The sequence below is a fragment of the Sorex fumeus genome, unplaced genomic scaffold (genome assembly GCF_029834395.1).
Source record: "Sorex fumeus unplaced genomic scaffold, SorFum_2.1 ptg000122l, whole genome shotgun sequence".
Classification (NCBI taxonomy): domain Eukaryota; kingdom Metazoa; phylum Chordata; class Mammalia; order Eulipotyphla; family Soricidae; genus Sorex; species Sorex fumeus.
The window spans coordinates 50,743,357-50,756,077 of NW_026606179.1; the positions used below are offsets into that span (position 1 = coordinate 50,743,357).

Consider the following 12,721-nt stretch of genomic DNA (forward strand, 5'->3'; position numbering starts at 1 on the left):
AAACAAAAAAAATTAACTTTAGAGGACTTAGAGAGATAGTATAGTGGACAGGGTCCTTGCCTTGCTCATGGCCCACCAGGTTCAATTCCTGGTATCCCTTATGGTCCTCCAAGCACCATCAGAAGTAATCTCTGACCTCAGAGCTTGGAGTAAGACCTAGTGCCATGGGACATGCCAAAAAAATAGATAAAAATTAACTTAGAAATTTGAAACCCATAAGCACTGTAATATATGTGAACTGTTAGGCATTTGGCACGCCATTTAGCAAACTTCTAATTTATGATGCTTACGGAAAGGTCTCAAGTGGGTCTACTGGTTCAGATACTGAAATGGTTTCTACATTCTTTTTTTCTGTTTACTCAGTCTCCACATGAATCAGCCCAAAATGAATCATAAACAGACAAACAAGAAACTTGAGGTGAACCATGACCTGAATGAATTTTTGTTGTTATTTGGCTTTTGGACCACCTTGGTGTTACTCTGGAAGAGAGGGGGAAGGGAGGGGGGAAGGAAAAAGAGAGGAGGGGAGGGAGAGAGAGGGGGAGAGAGAGAGAGAGGGATGGAGATGTTGAGAGAACTCAGGCTTATTTTGGACCACCTTGGAGGTACTCCGAGAGAGAAGAGGAAAGAGCATCATTAGGAGAGAGCTTGGGTTTTCCCGGCAGGAAGAAAGCCTAAGGACACATCTCAAGTTGAGGATGGACGACCTGTAGAATGGAGAATGCCACAACCAAATTTTCCAGCATCGCCATAACTTGGATAAAAATTTCCCCAGCAGGGCCTGGACTGTACCTCAGCAACCGGGCACCTGTCTCCCATGTGTGAGAGCCTGAGTTTGGTCCCCTGCCCCACAGACACCACCACCAAAGGTTCTCACACATGCCACAGCAAGTCTGTCACCTCAGGTTTGAAAGGACCAGTGACCCCAGAACATTATCATGATATCCTCAGACTTCCAAACATGAGATTGTATTACTTCCACCCCCTCCTCTTTTCCCTGCTTTGGGGGGTGTGTGTGTGTGTGTGTGTGTGTGTGTGTGTGTGTGTGTGTGTGTAGGGGCAGGTATTGGGGAGCACCTGAAAGTGCTTAGGGGCTACTCTCAACTCTGCTCAAGGGTCATGTGATGCTGGGGCTTGAACCCAGGCTGAGTTTATGCTCAGCCCCTTGGGCTGTCTCACACCTCCCACATTTTTGGGTCCCGTCTTTCTTCTCTCTTAATGAAACTGACATAGGTAGCGTGTGATTTCCTGGTGAGAGGGTTGGAGGATGTTCTTTGGTTAATTAGAAAGATGCTCAGTGAGTTTGTCCTATGTGAGCAGCCTCTTTCTGGAATCACCCACCCGCCGCCCCACCTGCTGAAAGAGAACCACAGTCCCCATGCACTGAGCAGAGAGGACGGCCAGGCTCTTTCTAGCTGAGGCATAGACTCAGCTCAGTTGCCTTCCCTCAAAAATGGGATTAAGGCACCTCCAGCGCAGGTGTTTTCAGAGATTGTGCATAGGTGGGAAATAAGGAAAAGCTGAGGGCTGGGGGACAGGAGCAGGCTGGGGTTGGGGGTGAGGTTCAGTGTGTTAAAGAGTTGAGGTACCATTGAGGAAGTTGCAATTGAGTGAAGAATGTGTATTTTTCTATATTGAGATTTTTTTTGTTCAGGAGCATTTGACTCCTTTGAAAGGGGGCTAATGCTCTAGATTATGAGGATGAGTCTAAAGGCCGGAAGTGGAGGGAGCCAGGCCCCGTTTACCAGACCCCTGCAGTCCGAACCCTGTGAGATATAGTCCAGGCATTCTCACTCGCCCCGTGTCTGCAGCCCATTGTGACACGGCGGCTCGGACCCATGTGGGCATTGACTTTGAGGTGCTGGAAGAAAAGCTGAAATTGGAGAAAAGTTCCAGTGATGGAGCCCACAGGGCAGAGGGGGCAGCTCGCACTAGGACGAAGCCAAAGGGAGACCCCAAAGACTGGCAGAGGGGCAGGGCCGAAGGGGTAGAGGGGCGGGGCCCGAGAAGCAGAGGGGCGGGGCCCGAGAAGCAGTGGGGCGGGGCCCGAGAAGCAGAGGGGCGGGGCCTGAGAAGCAGAGGGGCGGGGCCAAGGGTCCTTCCAGCGCACAGCCGAGACAGACCTTGGGGAGCCGGGTGTGCACAGAGCCGGGGCATGCCATGGTGCCAGCACTGGGAGGGCCCTTCCCTTGGCGCAGCCTCACACCAGCACGAGGTGCTACTGCTTATGGACACCCGTTGGGCACATTCCTTGTCCTGGTGATTCTGCCCCCTGACCCCTCTCCTTGTCCTCTTTGTCACCATCATCAAATGCAAAGGAGCATTTGCAGTCATTGACAAGCGATAAGTGTGACACAGGCACAACTAGCCTGTAGGCACCTTGGCACCTTGCAGTGCTGTCATACAGGGGCTCTGTCATGTTTGCCACATTTAGTGATGCACAGAGAGTTTGTTTAGAGAAACTCGTTCCTGTATGGGTTTGTTGTTGTTGTTGTTGTTGTTGTTGTTTTTGCTTTTTGAGTCACACCCAGCGATGCTCAGTGGTTACTTCTGGCTCTGCACTCAGGAGTTACTCCTGGCGGTGCTTGGGGGACCATATGGGATGCCGGGATTGAAAACCCTCATGCTAAGGCAAACACCCTAAGCACTGTATAATCGCTCTGGCCCCAGCATGTTCTTAAAATAGTCAAAATAAGCCAAGGAGGGGCCAGAGCAGTAGTACAGCAGTCTTGCACATGACCAACCCAGGTTCGATCCCTGGTACCCTATATGGTTCCCTGAGTGCAGAGCCAGGAGTAAGCCCTGAGCACAGCCAGTGTGGCTCAAAAAAATAAATAAATAAATAAACAAAGGCCAAGGAAGTGGCTCAGCGATGAGTATTTGCATATGAGAGCCCTGGGTTTGATCCAACACTGCAAAATGTATTGTCTGTTATTTTATTACATATATTACATGCACTTAAATCACTTAACTTCCCGTTAGTCGTCGATTTGCTCGAGCAGGCGCCAGTAACGTCTTAAGTGATTAAGTGATTACATGCACACTCAAACTTCTAATAAAATAGTGAAGAGAGCATCCACTCAGCACTCTCACATCCAGCTGCTCCTGTCCTTAGTGGAAACTGAGGCACAGGGAAATCAGCACTGTCCGGGATCGGCGGGGTGGAGGGGGTGCTGTTGCCAGCATGGCGGTTCCGGGGTGGGGGGGGTGCTGTTGCCAGCATGGCGGTTCCGGATGCTCTGACCCACCCCTCATTCTCAGGCTCCCCCTGCACCCTGGCAGAGAAAGGCCGTGAGAGGCTGCCAAGGGGAGGGCTCCGGCGCCCGCTGAAACTCCACTAGGCGACCTGGTTCCGCTGATTCGCTGGAGCAGGTGTCTCCAGCCCACGTAATGTCTGTCTCTGCCTTTCAGATGTTCCTTCTCACGTAGCATCCCACGCCTGCATGGCTGACGAGTCTGAACATGACCCAGCACCCAACAGCCTTTTAGCCACAGGGGCTCCAAGAGACCAGGCTTGTGGGGAAAGGGGGGCATTCAGCCCTTCCCAGGTCCTTGTTCAATTGTTTATTTGTCCAGCGATAAATAGGTACTGAACACTGCTCTGCCCGGCCCAGATCTGCGGACCCGCTGTGTGCCGCGAGGTGGTCACATCAGGCTGCCAGCACCAGGAGGTGGTCAGAGTCAGCCAGCTGATGCTGTCGGGAGGCGGCAGGTGGGCAGACCAGCCAGTACATGCTCTGCGGGTTGCAGGAAGTTGCGAAGGAGGGCCCGGAGTGATAATACAGCAGGTAGGGCGTTTGCCCTGCACGTGGCTGACCCGGGTTCAATCCCCAGCATCCCATATGGTCCCCCAAGCACCGCCAGGATTCCTGAGTGCAGAGCCAGGAATAAACCCTGAGCATCTCCAGGTGTTATCCAGAAAAGAAAAAAAGGGGGGAGTATGAAGGAGATGAGGTGAGGGGCACGAGGGGCATTGAGGGGCATCAGAGCAGAACCTGACGGAAGCAGGGTTGATCCAGGCAGATAGCTGGAGGGAAAGAACATTATAGACCAAAGGAGAAGTGAGAACAGAGGCTCTGAGGCAGGTGCCCACATGACATATCGCCCAAGATCTTGCGTGAACTGTGGGAATTGGCATCAGAGATGGGGGCGCAGTCTCGTGCAGCATTAGTGTGGAGGGACGGTGTGATCTGACTTATTTGGAAAAGGTTATAGCGTCCACTCCTCCCTCCCCGGTCCTCTCTGTTTAAGTTCTCGAAGTCGGGGCTGGAGCGATAGCACAGCGGGTAGGGCGTTTGCCTTGCACGCAGCCAACCTGGGTTCGATTCCCAGCATCCCATTGGGTCCCCTGGGCACCGCCAGGAGTAATTCCTGAGTGCAGAGCCAGGAGGAACCTGTGTGCTTCCCCAGGTGTGACCCAAAAGCAAAAAAAAAAAAAAAAAAGTTCTCGAAGCTGTTTGCAGTTTGCAGTCCCAGAAATGCTGAGCCCCGAATGGCCTAGGGGGCGAAGGACTTGCGCTTTGGGTTTTTTTTTTTTTTTTTTTTTTTTTTTTGCTTTTTGAGTCACATCCGGCGATGCACAGGAGTTACTCCTGGTTCATGCACTCAGGAATTACTCCTTGCGGTGCTTGGAGGACCATATGGGATGCTGGGAATCAAACCTAGGTCTGCTGCGTGCAAGGCAAACGCCCTACCCGCTGTGCTATCACTCCAGCCCCCAGGACTTGCGCTTTGGAGCTCCCGTCTTTGACTGCCCACCCAAGAAGTGACTTTTCCTTCATGAGCATCTGCCCTGGGCCACCTGTTTGAGGGGACACCCAGGACCTAGCCTCTTCCCCTACCCACAGAGATCTCAGTGGGGCGGGAAGCCCAGAATTAGGCAGCGGTCTCCAGGGCAGGATGAGAGTGAGCACAGAGAGGACATGGAGCGGGGGGCCGCAGACAGGCGCAGAGGGTGTTAGCCAGGCGGGAAATGGGGACGCGTGAGCTGTGCAAGTGGAACACGGAGCCCGCTCGCCACCGGCGTCCTTTCTAGCGTGATCTGACACGGGGGTCAGAGCGCGAGCGCTGAGCCCCTGAGGAAGGCTGTCTCCCGTTGGGTGGTCCCGACTCGGGCGCTGTCTGTGCCGAAGAGCCCGGTGCCCGCTGCTGGGGAGGAAAGACAAAGGAGAGGCACAGCCCTTCCATAATCTCTCGACTGGGAATTCAGGTTTTTCCTCTCCGCTGATGTCAAGATTTAACCTGTTTGAAGAGCGTTATCATTTCCCCCAACTTCTCCTTGCTCTTGTCAAGAGCCGTAAGAGCGGTGTTGCTTGAAACCAAATCTTGATGGGCGCTTTCATCTTTATCACTCTCCAGAAGAAATAAATATGGTTTGCGGGAAGCGCAAATGTGCCTCGGTGACAGGTTTCTAAGGCGGGCCCCACTTGGCATGGTGGCGCCCAGAATTCCCCCAAAGCTGAGCTTTGAGGTCTTGGGCAAAGCTCTCTGTCATGTCTCATCCCGCTGAAGGATGGACTGATCGCCGCATGTGGGCCGTTTCCTCAGGACAGACATGTGATGGGAGCCTCCTGCATGCTGAGTCCAGAGCTGAGACTCAGGGACCCCTGAGAAGCTAGCCCTGCCCCCCACCCGCCACCCCATTCTCTTTCTAGCAGATTCCGTGAACAGCACCAGCTGCCACTTCAACAGGGCCTTGGAGGTTTCTGCATTTGCAAAATGGGAGGCCAAGTGGTCACCCGAATTTTAACAGGAATCTTTCAGAGGTGGGACGAGGAGGCAGCTAGAAAATCGAAGCATGCCTCAATTCCGGTCCTGTCTCTCTTAGAATTTTCCCAAGTGCTCCCTTATTCTCTGGCTGTTTGCATGATGTTTGTACCTTAGAACTGTGCGCCAGCGTATAGGAGAGGGAGGTCTTCCCTTGTTTCTCTTAACTCCTAGCAAGTGCAAAATTGCTGATACTGACCTACAGATGCTTCCAAGGCCATCATCTCTCTGCCTTCTCCCTGTGACTTTCAGGATGGGTGGGGGAGGGAATGGGGGGACTGGCATAATTCAGCCTGCCAAGAGACAGCTGCAAGGAGTGTGATTCACTAGACCAGGCCCACCGGCTTAGAGGAGGGCAGAGCCCGGGAAGATGGCGTACAATGGGCAGCTGAAGGGTAGAAACGCTGGCTCGTGAGTGACTGAAGCCCTTGCCTCCCCACCCACCCTGCCAGTCTCCTGCAGACTGTCAGGCTAGAAGGTGCTTGGTATTGGGCCCAGATGCTGGCCATGGAGTGACCAGTTCATGCCGGAAGAGAGTGGCTGTCATCCCCCCACATCCAGGGCTTGACAAGGGTCCCTCTGGCCTGCAGGAGAGCAACATTGTGTTCTGTGGGAGCTCTTTTTTCTGTTTCGGTCGTACAGTGTTTCAACACCCATCCCTTCACCAGTGACCATTTCCCATCACCGGTGTTCCCCGTTTTCCCTCCGCCAGCACCCTCCTACACCCCCCCCCCCAGGCTGTCCTTTTCTCCTGGTCATATCTGCAAGGCTGGGCAAGCATCCCTATGCGTACAGAACAGTTTGAGGGACCCGAGATAGTACAGCATGGAGGATGCTTGCCTTGTTCGAGGCCAACCTGGGTTTGGTTTGATTCCCAGCAGCTTATTTGGGTCACTGATTCCTGAGTGCAGCGCCAGGAGTAACCCCTGAGCACCTCCAGGTGTGGCCCAAAACAAACAACAAAAAATTTGACACGTTGAAACAGAAACGATTGGCAGTGGCAGAGCCTCCCTATGAACCCAACAACATCGAGGCTATGCAGGTCCCTGAAAGTAACTGTCGGTAACAAAACATTTTGAGCAACCAGCTGGCTCACCTCGCAGGAACAGTCTCCTGTTCCCGGGCCTCTGCCCAGTGTCACATCAGCCTGATGGCAGCGGCTTGGGGATATTCCGCTGCAGAAGTCACGCGCAGCTTCTCGGCTGTCTCCGCTCATCTTACAGGGCTGCCTGTCACCTTCTCCTGCCAGGATTCATACCCTCAGACCTGATGGGTGAGACCAAGCACGGCCAGCTCAGCAGAATTACGGAGAACAGAGGCGACACTCGCCAGGGACCTCGGCCAGGAAGCCTTGGTCTGCCAAACCCCTAGGGCCTCTGGAAGTGGGAGCCTCAGACTCACCCCGGAGGGAAGCCGGGGAAAGGCTTGTGAGCATCGTGTCTTAACGTGGCCCTCGGCTGGCTTTCCGGCGCGAGTTATTCCACTGAACAAACTCAATGTCCTCTTTCAAGGAGGACTCAGACCCAGCTCCAACTTGTTTGTCTGATTCCAGCCCAGAGCTTGTAAATGCGCAGTCGGCGAGTGAAGGTAGCTATTATATTGTTGCCTGCTTGGAGGTGGCCCAAGGAATTCCTCCTCGGACCCAAGTCTACCGTTAATGCCAGAGGCACGGACACCGTGGACAGCCTTGAGTCTGCGTGTCCCAGATCAGAAGCAAAAGCAGCCCGTTGCATCTTACTGAAAAGCTGCCCCCAAAGAGTTGAGCGTTTCTGGACGCTTGCGAGCTGTGTGTTTGTCGGTGTGATGGAATGCCAGTGCCTCCCAGGTCCAATTATATTTAAGAACAAACTGCTTCTAATCTCCCTGCCATTACTGATTAGACACATTGAAATGTACACAGCTGTATGAAAGCTGTGAAAAATAAAATCTGCACAGTTAAAATTTCTGCTCAACAGCCGGAGAGATTGTATAGCAGGTAGGGTACTTGCCTTGCCCGTGGCCATCCCGGGTTCGCTCCCTGGCTCCCCATATGGTCCCCTGAGCCCCGCCAGGAGCAATTCCTGAGCACAGAGTCAGGAGTAAACCCTGTACACCTGTGAGTGTGACCCATGAACGCCACCCCCCCCACCCCACTCCAAAAAAAGAAAAAAAATCCCTGCTCAAGTCTGTGTCCTCATTGTTGTGCTTGTATTGTGTTTTGAAACTTTTGTTTTGAGGCCGCACCCAGTGATGCTCAGGGGTTACTCCTGGTTCTGCATGCAGGAATTACTCCTGGCGGTGCTCAGGGGATGACGTGGGGTGCCAGGGATGAAACCCAGGTCAGTTGTATGCAAAGCAAGTGCCCAGCCCGCTGTACTATATATGGCGCTAGCCCCTCAAGCCTTCTCTAAACCATCGCTTTCCAGCCATTGGTTGTTTAGTTGATTTTTGTCTATTGATTTTGGGGCCACCCATGCTTGGGGGCTACTCCTGGTGTTTGGGGGATTATGTAGTCTACCAGGGATCAAACCCACAACTCCTGCATGCAAAACATGTACTCCATTTCTTTATACTGTCTCCCAGTCTCCCTAAATCATTCTTTAAATCTAATATATGTTTTATATATGTTTCCAAACACACTGTCTATATTCCTAATTGTGATTAGAAATCCCACTGTGATCGGCCAGGAAATTCACTCACACAAGGAATCAGTAACAAAGCCCATGAGACCGGTTCTGACGTCCTTCAGACTGGCCTAAGGCGTCGGTCACAGTTCCAGTGTTCAGGGTTTTTTTTCCCCTTTCAGTCTTGCACGAATACTTCCAAGCAGGTGTTGTCATTTTTAGTGGTGTCTCGCAACTGAGATTCAAAAATATCTCGGTGCCTGTTGGGAGCGGAACAGGATGGGGTGGTCGGTACGGGGTGTGGAAACAGCCTCGCCTGGCAACATGAGCATTAACTGCATATGGGCACCACGCTTTGCAGTGAGTGCCAGGCCTTTCTGGGTCCTGCATTCCTTGTCTGCACCCATGGCCCAAGTGGGCAGCTCTGGAGTGTCTGAGTTGCTGAGCCGGGATGGCGGGCGGAAGAAGAGAGATCTGCATATGCATTCTCTGCCCCGGCCTGGAACCTTCCACAGATCACACCTGCTTCTCCCAGCCCCGCCTGAGCTCTAATGGCACCTGAGCCCAAACTCCCTGCTCCTCGGGCCCCCAGAAAAGCCACGTTTGGGGGGAACCTTGGCTCGGACGTGCCCCAAGGGGAGGAAGGTTCATTCTGCAGGCCTGCCAGCCCCCGGCTGTCACTCCCTCCTGACGTCCTAACCCGACGGGGTCCTTCCCCAGGATGCCAGGCTTGACCAAAGACTGTGCCCCAAGCCCCCCGCTGCGTGGGGGAGAAGGAGACCCTGCAGCCCTCCCTGGGACACACTGTCCGTGAAGCCCGTGGGGCCGGCAGAGTTCGCTCAGAGGCTGCCAGCCACGTTGCTCCGCGTTGTGTGGAGTCCTGATCTCTGTTGACCGCTGCTTCCCACGCTCCTAGGTGACGGCCTGCCTGACTGCTGTGGCCAAGACAGACCCCGAGGTCCAGGTGCGCAGAGCTGCCGTCCATGTTGTCGTGCTATTGTTTCGAGGGCTCAGCCAGAAAGCCACGGAGGTGAGTCCTGCCTGGGTCAGGGCAGCAGCGGGTGGAAGGTGGTTCTGTTGGCCTCCCCGTCTTGTTCGTGGAACAGTTTTAGCATACCGAGTCACTGACCCTACACTTTAATCCAGAGCCGGGGTCCTCCTGAGCCATATTAAGAGGGATGGGGGAGGGGCAGGGACCGGCTGGGGTTCAGTGTGAGGTGCAGGCGGCTGTGCTGCTGCAGTCCTGCTCATCACGCCCATTCCGTGGACAGAGAAGGAAGCAGAGGAGTCGCGACCTGGAGACCAGGTGTGGGGAGGTTGGTGGCTGTAGGTATGATGGTGATCACGGCCACTTCCAGGGGAGCGGAGCCAGCCTCAAAGCTGTCAATCTGTGGGGCTGGAGAGATAGCACAGTGGGTAGGGCGTTTGCCTTGCACGCAGCCGACCCAGGTTCGATTCCCAGCATCCCATATGGTCCCCTGAGCACCGCCAGGAGTAACTCCTGAGTGCAGAGCCAGGAGTAGCCCCTGTGCATCGCCAGGTGTGACCCAAAAAGCAAAAAAAAAAAGCTGTCAATCTGGGGGCTTCTCTGAATGGCCCTTGTTTTGCCCCCAGGAACCGGTGAAATGAAAGCACCAGTTTGTTGGTGAAGCTCCGCCACCCTCCCCCTTCTAATCACTGTCTCCCTGGCTGCAGGTGCCGGAAGATAATCCGGGGTTTGCACAGGGGTGTGCCAGCCCGGGACCCTGGGTTTTAGGGCAGCTGGGCAGGAGGTTGAGAGGCCAGGAGAAGGCTGGGGCTTGGAAGATCAGGAGACATGGGGGGGGCCCCGCGGGAAGATTTCCCCCCTCCCTCCCCGCTCCTGTACTGGAGGCAGTGTCTCCCTCCCCCCATGAACGTGGCCAGGCCATTGCTGCCTTGGCCGGCCGTCGAGAAAGTACCTTCCTGCTTGGTACTTCAGGAGCCTGGCTGGGCCTTCATGACGGCATCTGTTTGTTCTTTCGTTCCTAAGTGGAGCCTGGCGCCTGGGAGAAACCTGAAGATCCCCTTGTCAACCTTTTCCTCCTTCCTCTTGCTGAAAATGACAACTCCTCGGTGTACCCGGGGGCCGGAAGTTCTTATTCCTTGGAGTACCCAGAGGGCCCTCCTGTTGGCCTTCTCAGTGGCAGAAGGAGAAAATGTGCCTTTCTACCCACTTCTTTCCCGCAGGGCTGGGCAGAGGGGCACATGTATTCTGAACGACGTACATTTTGAGCCTCTCTCTCCCCCTCCCCCTACCTTCTTTAAACACCGTGGTTTGTAAAATTGTTCATGATGGTTTGTTACAGGCATTCAATATTCCAGCACCATTCTCTCCACCGCTGTCTCCTTCCCTCCACCACTGTCTCCATCTTCCCAACCCTCCCCTCTAACCTGCCCCCTAGCAGGCCCACAATAGCACTGTAGCACTGTCCTCCCGTTGTTCGTTGATTTGCTCGAGCGGGCCCAGCAACGTCTCCATCGTGAGACTTCTTGTTACTGTGTTTGGCATATTGAATACGTCACGGGGAGCTTGCCAGGCTTTGCTGTGCAGGCGAGATACTCTCAGTAGCTTGCCAGGCTCTCCGAGAGGGGCGGAGGAATCGAACCCGGCTCAGCTGGGCCAGCTGAGCACAAGGCAAACGCCCTACCACTGTGCTATCGCTGCAGCCCAGACCTACAGTAATTTATTTCACATTGCCTGTTACCACTGAATGGCTAACGGAACGATCAAAAACTATTTCAGTAGGAGAAAATTTGTGAAGATTGTTGCATCTCACCCTGGGACATTAAGTCCTTGTCTGAGGGTTTAAGGTGAGCCCACTGTGTTAATGTTTTTCTTGGTTGAGGTTGGTTACGTCCCATCCACTCTGGCATGCCAGGACTGGGATGTTGTAGAGTTTGGAGATGTCACCCCAGAGAACCCGAGCGAGTTTCAACTCTTTGAGTCTGGTGTGGGCCTCTGATGACACACAGCTTCCTAATGACACAGTGGCCGAGGTCCCCGCGTTGTTCTCTGGTGAGGAAGAAGTGGTTGGCGTCTGGCGTGAATTCATAGCAGCTGCCTGGGCTCTTTCCAGAAGACAGGAGCGAGTGTCCTGCCACAGCAGGACTCAGGAGGAGGCAGGCCCCCAGCTCTGACGCATCCCAGGCGGGATGGAAACTCGCCTCCCTTTTACTTGTTCTCTCTTCTCCCCAAGCTTATTTTGACCCCCCTGGGGTGTGTTTTTGTGCTCTGGGCCCAGTTTCCTTCCCAGAGCTGATCCCGCAGACACTGCTCCATTCAGCTGAGCTGATGAAAGACCTTTTATAGACAGTGAAGGGGACGCAGACCGCGGTCACTCTGTAAGTCTTTCCCGGAGATGGACTCTGCTGCTTGAACCGTGGAGTCATTGGCAGGGCCAGACGAGGTTGGAGTTCATGCTGAAGCCCTCGCCCTCTCTTGGTTCCTCCTGGCAGGCAGGAGGAAGGCGCAGGCCAGAGGGCTCGACCAGATTGTGCAGGAGGACACTGGGGTGACTCACTGCTGGTTATTACTGTCATTACCATGCTGCTATCTGACCCACGGAGTCGCTGGGGGCACCAGGGGTGCGTTATCAAACCAGACAGTTTGAGATCTGACCCGGGTGATAGGAATGGGTGATGACTGGGTTTCATTATACTGTGACACCAGGCGCCCACAGCCCATCACCTCCACATTCAGAAGATGAACCTGAGCCCCAGGCGGCACTGCCATCCTGGGGACTCCTCCTTTTTCCCCTCCTCCTCCTCCCCTCCTCCCCCACCCCACCCCCCATGGATGCTGATTTGACTGGGGCGGGGGGGGGGGGGGGGGGGGACTCAGCCATATGAATCTCAGCTTTGTAGCTATTAAAGCCAAAGGACTTACCACATGTTTGGACTTGACCAAGTACAGCACTATTGTTCTTACCCTGGCTTACCTACCGCAGGGAAGCAGGGGCCAGAGCGCCACGAAGCAACAGGCAGCGCACAGCAGAGCTAGAGAGACAGTGTGACGACGGGCTGGAGCACAGGCTTTGCACACAGAAGCCCAAGGCTCAGTCCCCAGCATCGCACCCTCCCCTTTGCATCACCCACCAGGGTGCACGGAGCTGGGTTAGCCCCTGGAGCACTGACGAGTGTGGCCCCAAACAAACCCTCTGCACCTCCCTCCCCCATAAAAAAGCCCACAGCCCAAACCTTTTTTTTTTTTTTTTTTTTTTTTTTTGCTTTTTGGGTCACACCCGGCGATGCTCAGGGGTTACTCCTGGCTCATGCACTCAGGAGTTACTCCTGGCGGTGCTTGGAGACCATATGGGATGCTGGGAATCGAA

At 54.2% G+C, this 12,721-nt stretch overlaps 1 protein-coding gene across 1 annotated transcript in view; it reads left to right on the forward strand.

Moving 5' to 3' along the window:
- TANGO6 (transport and golgi organization 6 homolog) overlaps positions 1-12,721 on the forward strand; it is a 165,674-nt gene that overhangs the window by 126,995 nt on the left and 25,958 nt on the right. The window contains exon 17 of the mRNA XM_056135941.1: positions 9,286-9,399. Within this exon, the coding sequence (XP_055991916.1) occupies positions 9,286-9,399 (114 nt within the window). The remainder of the gene's footprint in view (positions 1-9,285; positions 9,400-12,721) is intronic.